Source organism: Amblyomma mixtum, chromosome 3 (genome assembly GCF_055824585.1).
Source record: "Amblyomma mixtum isolate Tamu chromosome 3, ASM5582458v1, whole genome shotgun sequence".
Taxonomy (NCBI): Eukaryota; Metazoa; Arthropoda; class Arachnida; order Ixodida; family Ixodidae; genus Amblyomma; species Amblyomma mixtum.
In genome coordinates this window covers 241,310,883-241,331,532 of record NC_143014.1, presented here as the reverse complement: position 1 = coordinate 241,331,532, position 20,650 = coordinate 241,310,883, and the positions used below count along the sequence as shown (strand labels likewise).

Sequence of the window (20,650 nt, the reverse complement as noted above, 5' to 3'; positions counted from 1 at the left end):
TATCAGCTACTGCCTTCATGACTGTAGAAAAAAAGGTTTAAAGCTCCTTCAAGTAAGTGCAATGTTAGTACAAGACAGACTTAATTTTCATTGAAAGGTATGATGGCATTTTCACCAAGCAGAGAGATACAGTAGGGATTAGAACTGCAATGTGGGATATGGGTCGTATGGTTACTTGGTCATCAGAAAGCTGAACTTTTCTTATTAAATAGAAGTAGAAATAATTTGCTTATTGTTAAGATGTCAGGTTGAAAGCTCTTGACTTTAGTTGGTATCAAAGCTGCTGAGGCAAGAAAATTGTGTAAAGCACACATTTTAACCCATTGAAGGCGAAGCATGAAAGAGCATACCATCAGATGAACCTGTGCTCAATGAAAAAATGATGCAGACAGTACAATAAGTGCCAACAGCCCCTCTAGAAGAATTTAAATGCCCAGACTGCAGTAGAAATCAATCATAATTCAATATGTTCAGAACAATGCTTGCAAAGTTTCAAATCAGGTTATTTACTGAGCAGAACAAATAAAATGCACTGCACTCGTTCTGTCCACACATTTTTGAAAAGGCATGAATACCTGACACTGTAACAGACCTCTTTGCTATTTTTCTTCTATTCACACAATATTAAATTAAAGATTAAAACAGCCTGAGAATTGGGGCAAACTGTGCAATTACTCCTACCGGAAGCAAAAGAATCAAAACAAGCAAAAGCTACAAGAAACAATTATTACAGGCACAACAAATACAGATTAATTTTTTTCTTTTTGAAATGTTACAGTGATCATATAGTGTGTCAATAATGAGAATGATATTTTGCAAGAAGTGTGCTATCAAGTAGAATTGCTATTCATGACATAGATTCTATTGTGCTGTGATAAAACATTTTCAGCCTCACCTTATTTATGTTCTTGCCCAAGATGCCATCTCGAAAAGGCACTTTCATTTAACTTGCACACACACACGCACATCTTTTTCACTGCCAGAAGACTGCACGTGGTAATGCAGCAAAACACTGAAGAATAATACAGCAGCTTCAGCTGGCCCTTTAGGCTGTGCACAGATGGTACAGTAAAGAGCTGTTTGTGTGATCCACCAAAGTTGTCAGGCACATATATGCCAGTGTGCTGCCTTCCTGTACCTAGCTAAATTTTGTGGTTCCGCAACTTTCGAAGGGAAGTGGATTTTATTGAAAAGTTTCATATCTAAAGATGGTGATGAGTAATGCCTGTTTGTAAAAAATGGTGATGTCTGTTTGTAAAAAAAAGACTATGGAAAGACCTAGAAACAGGAAAATGCAAACACTTGGTGACATAAGACAGCTATTCAAAACACATTTCAAACATTCTTCGAGCTATATTGCCCACATGGCAAACATCAAGGAGTTGAAACAAATATTGTAATACCTCATATCTGATTTCTAATATTGTTGTTTTTTTCATGGATACTAGAGCCAAGGATTTCACATTAAAGAGCAACCACAGAATCTTCCGTAATGTGACACAAACATACCATAATAAGCTACCACTATAGTATAAGAGAATATGCTAGGATATTTGATTCAGTTCACATATTCTATTGAACTACAGCTGCAGGAGAGAGAACCACGATTAAGTAACATACCACTCTATTTGTTAGCCTTTGAAATATTCCTGAAAAAGATCATTTTTTTTGCGTTAACTGAAATTCCATTGTCAGAAAACAATTTAAGCATATGATTTATGTTTTCCTGTAATAATGCATTGCTGTCTCAAAGTGTACTTGATCTGTGGGCAAAACTGTGCTGTCCATGCACTGGAAGACCAAGCACCTGAAGTCATCGAGCTGAAACCATTAGTGATCAAATTTTTTTAAAGAGTATGGAAGATGAAATAGAATACAGCGGTTTACCAGCCTCTATATATTGGCAGTTCACCACCAGGCTCAGTTTGGTTATTTAATTTAATAATGAACGACTATACAAAAAATTCTCAAGGATAGCGAAAAAGGGAGCTCAAAAGCCAAGCAGGTACAGTTTGCTTGGTAAAATCCTGTTTCATCAAATCAAAGATTTTCTGAACACTGAGAAAAAAAGCACAGTTAAACAATTTGTCAAATGATGAATACAGCTCAGCTGCAAATTTGTCAAGAATTAATGCAATGCCCCTTCTTGTAATATCACCTTCCTGATGATTAAAAAAAAAACAGAGAATGTTAAAAAATTTTGTCATGCATTGAAATAGGAATTTTTCTAGTATTTGATATGGAGTCAATAACTGGTAAATTGATCAGTAGTTCTCAATGCATTTTGTGCCTTCCCTTTAATAGTGGCCTTAAAGCTTATCAAATCATATGGCAGAATTTTCCTGAAACCGTTCAGTCAAAAAGAACAGAATGTTTGCAAGAGCATGGTAGCAATGAAGTGGGCTTATTTCACCTAAAAGTGCACTAACCTGGCCAGATCGCCCTTCGAGAGCCTCAGAATGTATGTTAAAGCAGGTGAAAGTTTCTGCTAGTGCGCAAGTGGTGTCATGTTGAGTTATTGCCATTCTTGTTGCAAGCCTAAGATATTGATTGAAATTATCAGCTTTTTATGATGGATTATTCAGCAAACCATCAGTGCATTGAGAGACCTTATCTCTTTTGTGAAGAGGGTTAATCTGCGACTCCTTTGTAGAGTTTTTTGTTTAATTAATAATAACAGTAACAATGATGATAATGCTTTGTATGCATTAAAACAATTCTATGTCTAAGAAATGCTTCTAAAATACTTCAGATGCAACTGCAGCACAAGCACTCACATTCGCATGAAGGCACAAAATAACAACATGAGAGGATCTCCTTTGCAGCCTTCCTGTTCCTGACAAACCTCTCACCACCCCCCAACTTCATTTTCTTCAGTGAATCCTACCGTCTCAGTGCCGCCGCGGTGGCTCAGTGGCTATGGTACTCGGCTGCTGACCCAAAAGACGCGGGTTCGATCCCGGCCGCGGCGTCTAGAATTTCTTTGGAGGAGAAATTCTAGAGGCCCGTGTACTGTGCGATGTCAGTGCACGTTAAAGAACCCCAGGTGGTCGAAATTTCCGGAGCCCTCCACTACGGCGTCTCTCATAGCCTTAGTCGCTTTGGGACGTTAAACCCCATAAACCAAACCAAACCAAACCGTCTCAGAGCTTCCCCTGCATGCCCCATTTGCTATGATCCCTATGCTAATCTGGAACGTTCCCTCTTTTCCTGCCCCATCATCATCATCATCAGCCTGACTACACCCAGTGCAGGGCAGAGGCCTCTCCCATGTCTCTCCAATTGACCCTGTCCTTTGCCAATTGCGGCTACCGTATCCCCACAAACTTCTTTATCTCATCCGCCCACCTAACTTTCTGCCGCCCCCTGCTATCTATTTGCCTTCTCTTGGAATCCACTCCGTTACCCTCAAGGACCAGTGCTTATCTTGCCTTCGCATTACATGTCCTGCCCAAGCCCACTTCTTCCTCTTGGTTGCGACCAGGATGTCATTAACCCACGTTTGTTCCCTCACCCACTCCGCCCGCTTCAGATCTCTTAACGTCACACCTACCATTTTTCTTTCCATAGCTCGCTGCGCTGTCCTTAACTTAAGCTGAACCCCATTGTCTTTCAATTACAGCATTACCCATAGCATCAGACAAGCTGATATGGACCAGATGGCTTTGGTGACCCTGGCACAAGATATCCACAGCGCTTCATGTTGCATCATAATAAATCTGTTTCTCTCTCTCTCTCAGACACACATGCGGCTGCTGCAGCATCCATGCATGCGTGTGTTCCTTAATTTGAGTGTGGGTGTTTGCACTGCAGTTACATCTGAAGTGTCAAACAAACTTGCCTGAAAGCTCGTTTTCCTCTTAATATATTTTGTTTACTGGTGATTATGTTGGAGTACCTGTCTATTCTTTAGCTTGGTGGGTGCCATTATCAACTTTCTTCTGTTTGAGTAAATTAAATGGATGATTTGTTGCTTCACCCCACGTCTTTAAATAATGCTGCTCATTCACCTACTTCTTTTTTGTATCGTATATAGGACAGCTGACCACTTGCTTTTGTTCTGCTGTTCAATATGTTGTAATGAGTATGTGTGTGCAGTTAGTCATATTGATTTTATTGGCGCAAAAGCAACTGAGGCTATGATGCGCCAAACACAAGGTTAGAGTTTTTGTTAAAGGTGAAGCTTTTTATACTCAGAGTTTGTTTAAAATGCTGGCTTCCTTGAGAAACCTAAAAATACATGAGAAGTCAAGCAGTGCTCGATCACCTAAAAGTAACATGGGGTGTAATGGGATGCTTTCCCTGTAAAATGTTGTGAAATATTTCTTTCTTAGTTCTTCTAGTTTTATACATGAAATTAAAATGTGGTTCACTGTGAGTTCAGCACCACACATTTCACAGAGAGGTTTGTCTTGCTTGGCTAGCAGAAAGTTGTGCGTGAGGTGGGTGTGTCCAATGCGGAGCCAACATAAAATAACTTCGGTAAAACGTTCTTGATGCCTACATGATTGCCATTCTCCTAAAATGGGCTTCACAGAATGTAATTTGTTGTTTACGTGCTCTTCCCATGCAGCCTGCCACTGATTTCCGAGTTTACTGTAGATAAAATTCAATCAATCCCTGTGCGCTCGCTATGTTCACTTGTTTTATTTGGCCATTCCGGGCTTGTGCAGTGCATACATCTGCTTTTTCATTACCCACAATTCCAACATGGCTAGGAACCCAGCAGAATTTAATGTTATGTTTTTGTTTGGTGATTTTAACTATGTTATGTATGATGTTTCCTATTATGGGTTCAGCAGCATTTCTGGAGTGCAGTGCTTTGAGCATAATCGGGGAATTGGTGTAAACGATGCTTTTTTGATGTTCTCTCTTACTATTTTCTCTACAGCTACGAAGATGGCACAACACTCAGCAGTAAAAACCGATGCACATTCTGGTAGTTGCATTATCTGTTTATTTTTTTCTTGGATTACTGCACTTCCAACATGACTTGCTGTTTTTGAGCCATCGGTATAAAATTCAATGTAGGTGTCATACTTTTACTTAAGAAAAACCAGCCAAAAAGACGGGGACAAAGGAAAGACAAGGCACACACAACGATTGGATTCCTGTAATATTCCTGTGATAAGTACTCATTTGGCATTTGCTTTTCTTGCAGTGTAAACAATTCCTGTAATATGTACTCATTTGGCATTTGCTTTTTGTCTAAATGTGTCATTGTGAAGTCACATAGTGAAGGCAGGCTGTACCATGGTGGCAAATATTCATTCCTTTGTGCAATATTCGGTAGGGCATCTTCTAGTACTGCTAACTCTTTGCATTTATCTTCAAAGTGCAGTAGTAGTGGCCTGATAGAATGTGGTTTGTTGATAAATAACCTTTTAGATGGGTACTTAGTGACAATTGGATGGCAGAGATGTTTCGGAAGAGAACAAATTTTTAAGACGTATGTGCATGTAAGTGCGATTCTTCGGTCCTTAAGAGCAGGCTCATTAGATTCAACGTATAGGCTGGCTACTGGTGATATTCTGTATGCTCCAGATGATAGGCACAGACCAAGATTATGAATGGGGTCTAATCTTTTTAAGTAGGATGCTCTTGCCGAACCATATACTATGCACCCGTAGTCCAGCTTGGAGCGCACCAGAGAGCGATATATTTGTAAAAGGCTTGCTCTATCGGACCCCCACCGTTTCCGTGAGAGCACTTTTAAGATATTGAGGGCTTGAGAAGCTTTCTTTTTAAGGTTGTTAATGTGTGATAGAAATGTGAATTTCTTGTCAAAGTTTCAGCTAAAAATTTGTGTTCTGGTTTAATTAGTAGCGCAGTGTGATTCAGGTATAGTATGTGTGTGCAGTTTATGACCAAGTAGAATGAGCCCATGCTTGTCTATGGTTTGGTTTTATGCGGTTTATCGTACGTCACAAAGTGACTCAGGCTATGAGGGACGCCGTAGTGGCGGGCTGTGGATAATTTCGACCACCCGATGTTCTTTAACGTGCACCGACATCGCACAGTACAAAAGGCCTCTAGCATTACGCCTTCATTGAAATGAGGCAAACAAGACTGGGATCAGGCCCGCATCTTTCAGGTCAGCAGCTGAGCACCACAACTACTAAGCCACCATGGCGGCTTGCCCATGCTTTTCATTCAGTGTTTCAGTATATACACTGCATTCATCACCTTTTGGGTCACCTTGTCAAGCCACTGACAGCAGTAGCTTTTTGTGGCTGCTCCCTCTTTGCACGAAAAGAAAATTCAATTAGAATTTGAAGAAATTATGCATTAAAATATTTTGTTCCATCACCTTACTTATTCACTCTCAAGGCTCAAGGGCATTATTTAGAAAAATGGGTGAACAGAACAAATTATTAACAGAACAAATCAGCTGCAGCTTTCTTTAAAGGGTCAGTCTACTCACCGAGATGAGTGTATAAATAATGGCATATTCTGGTAGTTGGCACCCTATAACATCAATAACGAGGGGTCTGCACCCGGTTTAGGCAGGAATTTATATTTTATTTCGGCGTTAAAAGTCGCGTAAAAAAGCATGGTGGCGACCCCAAACGTTCATTTTGTTCAAGAAAGTGGTAGTCTTTTTTTGTAGAAGCATAAGTGAATATACTATGTACCATTTGTATGCCCCAATGTCAGAGAAACGCACGTTTTGTTCTAGTAAACTGTAGAAGGCATACTGCTCACTTTTTCTGTAAATCACATGAACATTTATAGTTACACGTACGCAAAACGCAGGCACATTCCCACTTTTAGTTCAGCGTATGCTAGCAGAGACGAAAAAATAAACTCAGCCTATAGTGGCGCCATCTGGTCGTCAGGACGGGAACCATTGCAGTAAACAAACCGACTCTCCACTTAAGCCTAGGAGCGGCAGAATCGTCACTCTAATTATTAAAATAAAGCAAATTTATCTTTCATATGTTTTATTATAGGCGAGATGAGACGAAGCGAAAGACAGGCGCCCCATTTATGGCCAGTGAACGCACTGAAAAAGGCAGCAACAACGAGAATTCAGTCCGAAGCTAGAGGTCCGGCTTCGACGGGCGCCACCATGTTTGTCGCCGCGCGGCGGAAATCCACATGGTTGCCAGATGAGACTACCATCTCATACAGATGTGTTCCCACATTAAAAAATTCTATTTTAAAATGTTCTACCGCACTCCTTGGCACCACAGCTGGCTAAACGGTAATTTGAGTAAAGAGCTATCGGTTCCCGCAAAGAAAATATGGTCGATAAAATTCAGTAGACTGACCCTTTAAGGCGATGTTATTGGCGATCGCAGTGACAAAGGCAAAAGAGTGGTTCCAGTCGCTACTGGTGTGTGGAAAAAATGAACATATGACATGCGAGAACACAGACTTTAAACATGTGGTCATTAATTACGTGATGAAATATAGGGCTCATTGTAGTGCTCGTGAAAAGCTGAACATCAGTGCACCGGAGTAAAGAAATAGAAGTTGTAAAACAGAAAACAAGACTGTCTGTAGTGTTGAAACTGAATGGTAAAAAGAAAGAAAAATTTATAGTAAAGCAAAATAAATATCAACATTGTCGTGACAAATTTGGCGTCAAAAAAAGGGCATTTGAAATGTTAAAAACATCTTGCCATCCTAATATCACTCCCAAATTTTAACAAGAGTTGCAGACAGTTTTAGAATGAGTGGTAAAATAACTATTTTGATTCAAATTTAATACCCGCCTTTGCTGCTCTGCCAATGCCAAAATTGTTAAAAATTTTTCTCGAAACATGTAATACTTAGAAGCACAATTTGAAACACTTTTTGTATAACGTGTCCATACCTCTGGATTGTAAAGTTGAGATTTCGGGGCATGGTCAAAGGTGTTTACCACTCATATTAGTAAGACAGCAAGAGCTGAATTACAGCTGTCCAACATTAAAATGATCATTAAACTGCAAGATCAAATAGCCCCAGTTGAAGGACTCATTGTGCTTCTGCAAGTTCCAGTGGTTCTTGCTAAGCTGGTCCCAACAATACATGACCCCAGCTCTTTGAACAGCACTTCAACAAACCTTGTTAGCAGAAGCACGAAGTTGGCAGTGCACAAAGTGCCATGAAATTGCGGCCGACCATGCTCACGTCGAGGACCTCATTTCAACAGCAACTAACATACACAAATATCTACACAGTAGCAAGATTTATTACAACGAAAAAAAGGTTTTCCTTGCTGCTAACCAATACGAAGTCACCGATATTGACTCTCTTTGTGACACTTACGGCCAAGTGAAATGTGCCTTGTGAATTACTTCTGCTTATATGCATTGCTTACAAGGTGAGTTATGATTGAGAAAGTTGGCTTAGAATTGAGGAAAGCATATCAGTTTGAGTAGTTTAAGAACACAAACAAGGAATGAAAACATGGGAAATGAGTTGCAACCAATCAATTTATTTCATGGCTGAAGCTCTGTACACAGGAAGAAATGAATCATTATTAGTATGGCTTCAATGCAAAGCAATACTGCAATTAAATAAGAAATTCAAGACAAGCCAGTTATGAAAGTTGTTCATGTGCCATCATGTCTATGCTATTATAACCGGTACCTTAATCTCTTAAAAGACGTTCATTCTCATAGGTAAATGAATGTGCCTTAAAAGGGGGGTATACTCCATTGCCATGCCATCTAGCATGACCTACTGACAGATTTCCCACAGAACACCACTGCAGTACACCAATTGTCTGGAATGTCTTTTCTGCCACCCATGCTTTCTAACACAAAATGTGTGTGGATTCAGGCAAGACAGCTTGAGAGAAGTGGTACAAAACAATTAAGGATTCCGAACCAGCTGGCCACCTTTTTGACGTTAATTGTGGAATATATTGTGGGCTTAGGGCACAACTGCTGTTAGCTTCAGTGCATAGGGCACACTTTGTCGTGAAGTTTCCATTTTGCCTTAATAGTAGAATGAAACTTTGGTCACTGACCATGTCGAACACGTTGATTGACATTTCAGAACCCTAACAGGTTGCTCATTCAAAATGAAGGACCAGTCATGAAAAAGCAGCATGGTGAAGGTTTCCCTTTGTTCTGATGACTGTCTTCAGCATCATCTATATTATAGAGGATTCCAGGTGCAGCCACACTTACAAATTTATTTCAATGGCAAGGATTTCAACATTCTCCCAAGCAATTTCACGCCCTGATTGTGCATGTTCTGCCACAGCAGCTGTTCGATTCCAGCCGACATCACTGCGATGCTCTTTCAGCCGCCTGGGTATGTTTCTAGCTGTCTCCCCCGATGTAGACCGAATTAAACGTCGCAAGGTAAACAATTCCAGGGAACTTCGAGCGAGGCAGAGCATCTTCAACATTTGCAAAATTCCCGCGCAATTCACTAGTTAGCACGTGGGCAATATTCACCTGGTGCGTTTTGAAAACTCCAGCCCTTCGTCTAGAATGTACACGGTCGTCCACTCTTAGTACGAACACGCTAGTGCATGGCCTCACTCTGGAGAGCCACTGCGCAGGACACGGCCGCGCATCGAAGCGAAGTGGTAGATGACGTGAAGCACCACGTCCAGGTCCAACTTCTCCTGCGCCACTTGGCTGCGATGAGCGGCCGTGCCGGACGCAGTGGCCCTCCAGAGTGGGGCCACGCACTCGCGTGTTAAGGGTGGACGACCTTGTACATACAGAACCACTGCTCGCTTCAAATGACGAATGCCTCGGGGACTGCAAAACCACCGTGCCTGGATCGTATTTATGACCCTGGCCCCACGTTGCAATGAATTCACATTATAAACTTGCATATCCTCTGCACAAATCAGGTTGAATGCTCGAAACGAATGGGCGCACATATTCATGTCGATTAATTATAACAAGATTTTCCGGAGAAAGCTGGAGCGTCTTCGAAGGCACTGCACAAGCGTGAGCACCCACACAACGCAAGCACACAAGAGTCCTTTCACAACGAATGAAGCGATCAAAACGCGTCACGCAAAAGCCAAGGTCACATATACACGGTGAGAATGATGCAGAATGCCTGCATGACCACTGGAAACTTTACCACACCGCCTAAAATCGAAGCGCGACACCGAAATCACACGCCCAGGCGTTGACAGAGGCCCATCAAACAAGCCAACGATGCAAAAACGGTGGCCCAAATGCGTCCGACAACAATAAATGAAGCCAAGGCAATCCATGGGTGAAAATAACGCTTTGGTAGGGTGGCTAGACTGGGAAGGTGTGAAAACCGGCCGGAGAAGCTTGGCCCCGCCGCGCACCGATGCCGTGTGGCGGCGCTGACGGCAGAGGCGCGGTAAGGTGAGCAGCCGAAATGTGCGCATCGCGTAGGTAGCCACCCTAGCGTAGGCTAAATTTCTAGCACCGAGGCGAAAATGGGCTTGTTTCGCTTACCGCGCGTTTTTTGTGAGTGTCAAAGAATGAATCTTTACCATAAAATAATGTTTCGTCAACTCGCATCATTATTCCCGTGGAATATGCTGCTTCACAAGCCCAGTCTGCATTGCATAGCTGTACTGAAGCGCGTTTTGTGCATGCACATTTCGAGACGCTGCCCAGGATGCGAGGGACGCCGTAGTGGAAGGTTTCAGAATAACTTCAACCACTTGGGTTTCTTTAGCGTGCACTGACTCTGCGTTGCGCTGCCATCGAAACGCAGCCACTACGGCGAGAAGAGCAGGTTGTAATGCGTGCCGTAGGACCTCGAAACTGCAGTCGCGTTGGCTGAAGGCGCCCCAACGCGCAAACCAGTTGTCCCCGATTGTGAACCTGTAGCATGTATGCCAGCTTGACGCTCACGTAAGCAATCTCCGACGATTGTAGACAATGAAGCAACACATATCTGGTCATGAAAACATTTATTTACAAATGAGGGGGGAAACTGTATGTATTTCGGCAGGGTAGGAAATACAGTAGGTACTGCGTCTTCTGAGAGGGCAGGAATGGAGCGCGGTATCAAGACCTCAGCTCCATTAATAATGTGCTTGAAGTCACGAACGATAAACCTAGAGGCAACAGAAAGAACAGACCATGGTGATCAGTTTGAGCTAGCGTGAAAGAGCAGGATGGGCATGCTGCGAGAATGTCGTGCAATGTGTTATGTACCGTCACACAGCACGCCGATAACACGTGTCACACTTCTGTTTATTCTAGACGCTTTCTACATTCCAATAAGTCTCACCCACAAGCCCAGCTAAAAATGTTGGCTACGTACCGTGAGTCGAAGTGTCTTTCGCAAACTGCAGAATTCTCCTCCAACGCCTTGTCGGCCCGTGGGATCGCTCGAGACCACTTGGCCAACATTTCTTGGCAGGCAGGGGCACGGAACAAAGAGACTTTCTCTGACGTTTTCCTGTATCCCGTGTCACACCCAGGCACAAAGCACCAACGCTCGGTCTTTCTTGCTGGTGGAGGCATCTCGCATGAGAAAACGCTGCACTGACAACTGCTACGATGTGCGCAACACCGACGCAGCTGAGAGGTTGAGCCAGGCCGACCAGGCGAAGCTTACCGCGCCTAGTCTAGCCACCCTACCGCGCCGCTAGTAGCAGCGCCACATTTCCCCTGGCGACATCGGTGCGCAGAGGGGTCACGCGCGCCCGAGGAAAAGCGCCGCGGTCTTCACACCTCCCCAGTCTAGCCACCCTAGCTTTGGGCTGGCTTTTCGTTATTTCCACCGGGTCGCAATAACTCTTTGGCTTGGATTTGCGTTATTCTCACCCGGTCGCAATAACGCCCGCCCATAACTATCGAAATACTGGCCAATCCACATCCAAAGTCTATAATCCAATCCAGAAAAATCCACAATCCAATCCATAATACAACAGAATCCGGAACAAGCCACTGATGATTCTAGTTCACTGTACCGAAACTGACTGCCGACTTTCGGTAGGAGTGGTGACGTCACACCCGCCCGCCATGACTGCATGAATGTTTTTGCATTGATGCACGTACGGTGTCGTGAGTGCATCGTTAAAGTTTTATTATATACGTACAATTCACAGGCGAATAGCGCATTTCTCTTGCGCATCATTACAAAGAGGAAAAACAGGCAACACTAGATACTCCTTTAGGAAACCCTTCGTACTACAAAACACTGAGAGAAAATAGCACAGAGGCTACGCGCTGGCAGAAGATCTTGTCTTGTACCGCGCAGTGAATGCACGCACACCACGACAGAGAGACACGGTCGCGCGGAACGCTGTAGTTCTCGAAGAAGAGCCTCACATTGTAGCTGTCCGTCACCAGGCGGCGCAGCGCGGGCAAGGCCCTCATCACGTAGTGCAAGTCTTCAGGCTCCATTCCCAACTTGCGCACCGTCAGATCCGTGCTCAGAGTCAGTTCTTGGAGACGCGGAAACGAGATGCGGCCACCGTGAAGCTTGCAGAAATTCAGGAAATATGAGGCACACCCTTCACTGAGCAGGTGCAACTGGCGCAGCCTACCGCTGGTGGCCACCAACAGTGACTGGGAACACGCCACTGACAGTCGCGTGCTAAACTTGACGGCTTCGAGGCGGGGGAAAGCATCGAGTCCCAACGCGACTTCGTCCATGGGTCCTTCGCAATCCACTAAGCTTAGGCTCTTGAGCTGTGGACAAAGCCTTGCTATGGCAGGGAGCCGCAGGCCAGCGAAGAACTTCAAGGATAGTTTCTCCAGCAGAGGCCATGTCTCCAAGACCTGCTGAAGGGTCGAACTGACATCAGTGAGGAAGAGTGGAGGTCCCAGCTTCAGCGACAGACTGCGAAGGTTTCGGAAAGATGAGACGGCAACCAGTGCTTCCTGGGATGTGATGACCACCTGCAAAGAGGGGGTGCACCATTAAAACCGGGGCTAAAGGCTGTACACCACCATGCGTGAAGATCGGATGCACGTACCACCAAGTGTTCCACGTGCCTGTAGGTCCTTGCTGCATGACGGACGTCTTCCACGGTCGCCATGACTGCATGCCCACAGCGGTAAGAGACCGCCGAAGTGTACAGAGGGAGATGGGTGAAACCTCTCATTCCCTGATTCACGGAAGCCTCCAGGATGTGGATGGAGTCAATGCGGCACAACTGGGCAGATGTAGGTTAGGGATCAGGAGTGGGGATTGTTATGCAAATCAGAAAACAAGACAATTCTGAGGGCACCTAAGTCTGCTTCCGTGGAGGAATGCCAAAGCATGTCTTTTCAGGAAGGGAAAGGGCGCAGAAGCGCTCAAATCTCGACATCTCCATCTCGGTGGACACCTCAAATGAACCTTAAAGCATGCAACTGAATGTGCAGATGTCGTCAGTCTAAACACCTGTCACAAGTTAGAAATTGAAAAGAAATTGAACCACCCAGCCACCACGGTGGCTCAGTGAGTGGTTATCATGCTCGGCTGCTGACCCGAAAGACACAGGTTGGATCCTGGCCGTGGCGGACGAATTTCGATGGAGTCGAAATTCTAGAGGCCCGTGCACTGTGCAATGTCAGTGCACATAAAAGAACCCCACATGGTCGAAATTTCCAGAGCCTTTCACTATGGCATCTCTCACAGCCTGAGTCGCTTTGGGACGTTAAACTCCATAACCCCCACCAAATCGAACATTGGATTTTGAGAAAGGAAAATGCGCAGTGTTTGTCTCACATCTCGGTGGACACCTGAACCGCTCCGTAAGTGAAGCGACAAAGGAGGGACTGAGAGAAGAAGGGAAGAAAGGGGTGCCGTAGTGGAGAGCTCTGGAATACCTTCGACCACCTGGGGTTCTTTAACGTGCGCTGACATCATACAGCACACGGGCGCCTTTCGCATTTCGCCTCCATCGAAACGCTGCCGCCGCGGTCGGGTAAGAACCCTGGTGCTCCAGATCAGGAGTCGAGCGCGCTAGCCACTGAGCCACCGTGGCTGGTGCAAGTTAGCCCCCAACTACACATCTCAACATCTCGGTGGACACCTCAACCACACCATAATAGAAAATGTAGTCTCAGAAAGCATGCAACTGAAGTCACTGGACCGAACCCCAGTCGCAAGCTAGCCTCCAATTTGACTAAAACATGTAAGCTATATGCAAATAGATATGCTGTGACACCACGCAGAATGCTGTAAGACAAACGGTTGCTCAAAATTTTGGTGAACACATTGAGGAAACTGCCACCACACTAGGGACAGCTAGTGATAACATTGCTGGGATTTTATCTGCTCCTGCGATGCTTTTTTTTTCTAACCAGCGTCGTCGCAAAGGCGGACGCGGGTTTTGCGGCGCGCGATTAGGAAGGCGATGGAGGCGAAAACTGTCCGGCATCGGTGTCTGTGTGGAGCCCTCACCTGTCAACCATGGCAAGAAGCAGGTGGTGCTTAGCAAGATTTCTCTCTCTCTCTTCTTGTCACGGTTGGCAGGTGACAAAACAAAATGAACAAAAGAAGCGATTACATTATATCTGGAAGAAACGAATAAAAATTGGAATAGAGCAAAATTAGAATAGATTAGTGAGCGAAAAACAAAGGAATCAGACTTGAACTAGAATGAGAATTAGAACAGATTGGCGAGTGAAAGAAAAACTCATCGCAATTGTTCCTCATCATCCCGACTGATCGCCGCTAAATTGTTTTACATTCACATAACCGTTTCTTTTTTATGCCCGTAAGATAATAACGGACAGACCGCTAGAAGGTGCCCGCTATTAAGAAAACCATCACAGAGGCGTTGTACATAGTATTACGAACTGCAACCTGTACATTACCCTATACATTAACCAGAATGACACAATCGCAGAAATTCAGGCAACTCGGATTTGCTGCAGTGAAAATTTCACAGAGATAATCTAGAGTGGCAAGGGTAGTCTTGAAGTTGCTTTAGTGGAAAGTTCGCAGAGACAAGTGCAAATTGCGAGGCGGAGGAAAGTCCCGTACTGTTAGCTTTTTCCGGGCAACCATCTTCTGTCCAGCATCTGTGGACGTGAGTGCAGAGGTACATATCTAAAGGCGAGCTAGTTCGACTTAAGAATTAAAGCTCCACAGAAAAAGGATAGTTTCCGTAGACCATACGCTGACAAACAAACAAAGATCTGCCCGCTTTATCGCCATTTTATTAATGTGAGCGCATTACATGGCTGTCACGTCATCAAAACATGTCCGCAATTTTGTCCTCACGATTGCGTCGTTCTCTGAAGATAAATGTGTAATTGTGACATATAGTGTGTGATAAAATGTTGCTGTGGGAAAAAATTGGTTGATGAGATGTATTTAGTTAATTAATTAAATGTAAAAAATACACTTATACGTCAAAATAGTCACGGACCCCGATATAGTACACGGACGTCAGAACAGCCACGGACGTCGATATGGTATGTCGACGTTTTGCTTTTGTATTGCTCCAATGCGGGTCGCCGCAGTGATCTCAAAGTTTTTGCGGATGGCATATCTGTCTACGCCAGTCGCTGCGTGCGTCTCATGTACCCGACACAAATACCGTCCTCCGTAGATACAGTGGATTACATGTTCTTTGCTCGAGGTCTGGCTCGATACATGGGAGGACCAAGTGCATTTCAATAGAGGCTGCATAAGGAGACACTACTTAAGGTTGGGTCTGTTGAATGTTTCACAATCTCACTGCGGCGGATTTGTTGGCAGAGGCCCCCCCCATCCAAATCCACGCGAAGCTGCTACTCAAGACGTGAAAACACAGCAATTTTTCACATACCGTTGTGAAGTGCGAGTCGTAGAGACACTGCAGTGTTTTCAGAACATTTTCCCACTATCGGCAGCACTTGTTTGTCTGTTTTATTGGGGGTTTAAAGTCTCAAAGCAACTCACGCTATGAGGGACGCCATAGTGAAGGGCACTGGAAATATAGACCACCTGGGGTTCTTTAACGTGTACTGACATCGCACAGTACACGGGCCTCTGAGCGACGAAATTGTGCAGAAACTTGAGATTTTACAACGCAAGTCATGCCATAATGAATATCCACATGTTTTACCCATTTGTTCTAGATGCAGCAAGACATGCTATGCCTAATATCCACATTTCAAGCCATGTGTTTTAATTGCAACTAGACTCGGCATGCTCCTCCGCCCTTTAGCTATCCATTATCAATGTTACTTTGCCGAGTACCACCACAGTTAACGAATTTCGACCGGAGTCAAGATCATGCACACAGCAGCGACAATGGGACATACCAGGGGACAAGTCAGCAGGATTGCTCGAACTGTTTCCAGAGAGAGAATAAGACACTCGTCGTCCGCACCCTCGATGCCTCCCACCAGTTGTCTCAACTGCGAGGACTCGACCAGCGGTGCCCGATGGTCCCTGCAAGGCTCGTCAAACTCCACGGCGTGCATGACAAAGTCGTGAGGTAGGGCGAGAACCTTGGCGTTCGGGAACATTCTAACTAGCTTCCAGACCTTGTCCCTGTTATGGACAATGCACACCTCCTCAGCATCTCTGAGGATGTCTCTCGCGACGGTCTCGAAAAAGTCCGAGCTATTGAAGGCGATGCATCCGGCGAAGAGAGCCCCCGAGATCCTCGTGCCGCGCAGAATTCTCCTTGCAGCAACCAGGGACTGACGGTCGGTCACCAGCAGGGAGCCGCTGTCGTCCCCCAAGGAACATCCTCGAGGAAGCGGAGCGTCCCGTGACCACGGCGTCTCCAGCTTCAGGACGACGTGGTCCTCCACGTCCAGGAGGGCGTGTGGGTCTCCGAAACGTTCAATTCGTTCCATGGCTGCGAAGACGCAGAAATCTGGTGTCAAGATGTATATACATACGTAAGCAGACAGCTTGATAGACATGCATAGAGGAGAACATGTAAAAGTGTGAATATGAACCCTTCACGGCGTGAGCGGCTATACGGAGCCCACCCTGGGCAGTCACGTGGATGAAGCCCGTCCGAGGTCACTGATCCAAGCGGCCAGGAGATAAATATGAGATAACGAACGGAGGGGAGCGGATGATGAGAGAAAGAAGGGAAGAAGTAGGCAGAGAAAATAGATAGAAGCTGCTTGGAGCAGATGATTGAAAGAGGTAAAAAAAAAAACGCTGGTGAGAAGAGAAAGGAAAAACGAGAAAAGAAGGCCGGTCAGGGGACACAAAAACAAGGGGAAAAAAATTAACGCAAGCTATTGTAATTTTTTTTCGGTTCTGTTCTTATTTCCTAATTTTAGAAGGTTTCGTGAGCACAGCTTAGAACAAATTGTCTTGACGTATAGGTACAGTAATGATTAATCGTCTCTTTTAGAGCATTACATCTCGCTCGTTCCTCAGTTTTGTGCCTGTCGGCCCAGTCCACAGTACATAGATTTTGAGGGCACCAAGATGCTACGGCGCGAGGCGCTTCGTGGCGTGTTTTACTTTTGACGGGATCGCTGGCAATGAGGCCCAACCCCCCACCCCCCTCCGGTGAACTTGGCAGCGGGTCAGGACACTGCCGGCTGCGCTAGTGTACAGTGCAGCATGATTTGAAGTTTGTCGGGTTCGTTTCGACCAAAATAAACGAATACATTTTTCTTGGCGAGACGGGCGCTTAATCTGCAATAAAAAGAGCAATACGCTGAGGCAGCTTATGGGTATCGGGCGTTAGCAATATCGAATGAATATTGAGTCATTAGCCATAATCGCTATATCCGGTACACAATTTTCGTTATGTCCGAATATGCATTTTTTTTTATGCCAACGTATACAGCGCAAGAAGGCAAATCGTTTGACAATGCTTCGGATGTCCTACGTCAATTATGGACATTTGAAGTTTCAAGAAGTCAAGGCTTAGAGAACCAAAAGTCGTCGGTGCGAATCCCTATGATACGCTTGGATTCGACTAGTAATCTTATGCTCCGTAACGCGCTGAATCGTTTGATAGCACTTCGGATGTCCTACGTCAATTATGGACATTTGAAGTTTCAAGAAGTCAAGGCTTAGAGAACCTAAGGTCGTCGGTGCGAATCCCTAAGATAGGCTACGCTTTGATTCGACTAGTAATCTTATGCTCCGTAACGCGCTGAATCGTTTGATAGCACTCCGGACATTCTACGCCAATTAGGCAGTCCAATCTAACGTAATCTAAAGTACGACAGCACAACCTCACATTTTCGTTATCGTCTAGTGCCTTAAATCAGAGTGAATGCGTTAGCATCAGACCACTACGATTCCGGGTACTCGACGATAAACGAACTGCGCGCTGCTGTCTCAATCAAAATCAGTTTCCAAAATTCACGCCGCAAGGCGGAAGCACAGCGCTTTCCCAGTGCACGGTAGCCAACCGGAACACCTTTGTGGTTAACATCCCTGCCTCCCTTCTTCTCCTTTATCTATCTCTCTCTAAATGTAGGCGGATGTCCGTGCCAGTTTCATTTCTCCGTTGCCAGACTCTGCTTTCATAATACAGAAAGAAAAACAATATTAAAACCAGCAAGCGAGGACTGCATAAGCATTATAGTCGGATACAATTCAAGTCCCAGGCAGTGAGGCTACAACCACATTCGAGACCACCGAGCAGAATTCCTCCAAAACAAAAATCAGAACACATCTTCTCCTTGCCTATAAACAAGAAGCTAATCATTAGAAGAAATAAAAAGCAGAATAATTTTGATACATCTGGCTTGTTTGATTCACTGTTACACACTACTGTTCTTTTTTTTTTTCAATGCTTGTATCCTATATAGTTACGCAATAAGCACTATACTACAACGCTGCGCCGCACAGCGCTACTGTTTTCCTGTGCTGTTTTGACGTATACTAATGAGAGAGCATTACTTGGCTCATTGTGCGAAAACCTGCCGTTATCAGAAACCGGTGGCAGGCAGGCGTTCCGGCAGAAAAGCGGCCACCGAGAAATGAAACAATTACTGCGCCATTTGATTTACTTAAATGCCACAAATTTAGGCAGCCGGCGTTCAATGGGTTCATTGGTCTTGGCATTGACAACGTTGTGGCAGAAACACGGAGTGCTCTCGCATGTACACATTGCTCAAAGCGCTTGCACTAGTATTCATGCACTACGCCTTTAGCAACACACTTCTAGTTCACTGTAGCTTCGACAACATCGACTAACACGAGTCCGCGATCAACATGAGTCCGCGACTAACACGAGTTCGCGAGGTGTAGCCGCGCAATCCATCCTCTGATTAACATGGCGGTTTAAAGAGGTCATACCATAAAACTCCTCTGCGGTGAATATAACCATTTGAGGAGCACAGCGCACGTGAGAAAAGACGTCAAACTGAATGAACAGCGCAGCTCGCTCTTCTCGGTTCTTTGTAGCATAGAGTTTCTTACTACTACCTAGAGGGAAAGCTGGCGGCGCTGCACTTCAGCCAACATGGACGCTCAAAGCATCATGGGGCGGTGAGCTACTTGTTGCGGCACAGTCGTAGTTTTTCGGGAACACAGAGTGGCAGTACTAAGGCGTTTCATTCCGAAAACGTAGTTCGTGTGTGCGCAGACGACTTTCGCGCGAACGCAGTGTGCAAAAGCCATAGTAGTGAAGACGCGATGACACACGACGCCAATAAAAGGTTTTACTCTTCCGAAATGCCATTAAAAAACCTCTTAAAGTATCTAAACAACAACATTTTTTTTGAAAACATATTTACTTTTAAAAGTGCGCCTGTTAATCACGAAATATTAGTTTTTTTAGTGTTCATCACTTGGCCGATAGGAAAGCTAGTCATGTCTTATTTTAGGCAAACTTTGCACTTAAATGCTTTTCTGCTCGTCTGTTGCAATCATTAGACAAGATATTGAATGTTAGGACGTTTGTAGCTATCAAACAGCTTTATTTTTTTATTAATTTTTGGCCAAAAGTTACAGTTCCGCAACAAGTAGCTCACCGCCCCATGATGCTTTGAGCGCCCATGGTGGCTGAGGTGGTCACGTGGGGTCTCCATGCAAACTCCCATAGACGGCTTGCCAGCTTTCCCTCTAGGTAATAGTAAGAAACTCTATGCTTTGTAGGGAGCGCCGTTATTCGCGCTTTACATGTCCCATGGTGTTACCAGCGCCTGCTGGTCGTAAAATGTGCGGTGACCACAGTACAACCGTGAAAGAAAGAATGGAAAACTCACCGCTTCCGCAGGGTACCCGCGCCGAAATCTCTCTGCGGAACAAATACGACCACGCTTGAAATGGCGGTTAGGAAAACGCAGCCGGTACAAGTTTCCGTGCTCTTTAGCACCGCCCGGGTATGTGGCGCCATCTGTCTAACGGCGTCGTAATCCCACTGCTCATGCCACACCTGACGTCTCCCGGCTCGGACGCGGAGCGGCGCGCGCCGGAGACCCCTTTCTCTTGTCCTACAGCTTGGCGCTAGGGTGTTTTCGTCTTGAAAGTTTCAAGGAGGAAAATGGAAAGTTTCGCCTGACTTATCACCGGAAAGTGGTGTCGAGCACCGCTTCATTTTCCCTTTTGATATTGTTAGCGAACATGAACTAGGCTATTGTCAGTCGCCTTGATCGATCACAACCGTTCCAACTGAACACCTTTATTCAAGGCATATCTCGGATACATGATCTCCATCACATGACGGTCGGAGTCGCTCTCCCTGCTCCTCTACTCTTTCTCTCTTCCGCCCTCTCTCCAGTCCCGTCTCCGTTTTCACGCGGCCGCTCGGGTCACTCAGGTCACGCGCGCGCGCCGATCTAGGTGGTCGTGGTTCTCACCTTCTAGCTCTCGTGATATCGCTTAGCTG

The 20,650-nt window shown here is 45.1% G+C and overlaps 1 protein-coding gene and 1 long non-coding RNA gene across 2 annotated transcripts; both read right to left on the bottom strand.

Moving 5' to 3' along the window:
• Window positions 1–8,412: 8,412 nt before the first annotated feature.
• LOC149354173 (uncharacterized) lies at window positions 8,413–11,634 on the bottom strand. The gene is made up of 2 exons (XR_016291199.1): window positions 11,218–11,634; window positions 8,413–11,008 (listed from the first exon to the last, which is right to left on the bottom strand). It is a non-coding gene; the product is annotated as an uncharacterized LOC149354173 (long non-coding RNA).
• Window positions 11,635–11,768: 134 nt separating this feature from the next.
• Window positions 11,769–20,174, bottom strand: LOC149354172 (uncharacterized). The gene is made up of 4 exons (XM_089583112.1): window positions 20,028–20,174; window positions 16,149–16,693; window positions 12,881–13,060; window positions 11,769–12,803 (listed from the first exon to the last, which is right to left on the bottom strand). The coding sequence occupies exons 2-4, from the start codon at window positions 16,689–16,691 to the stop codon at window positions 12,090–12,092; spliced, it is 1,437 nt and encodes a 478-aa protein (XP_089439238.1). The 5' UTR covers window positions 16,692–16,693; window positions 20,028–20,174; the 3' UTR covers window positions 11,769–12,089.
• Between the last annotated feature and the right edge of the window lie 476 nt (window positions 20,175–20,650).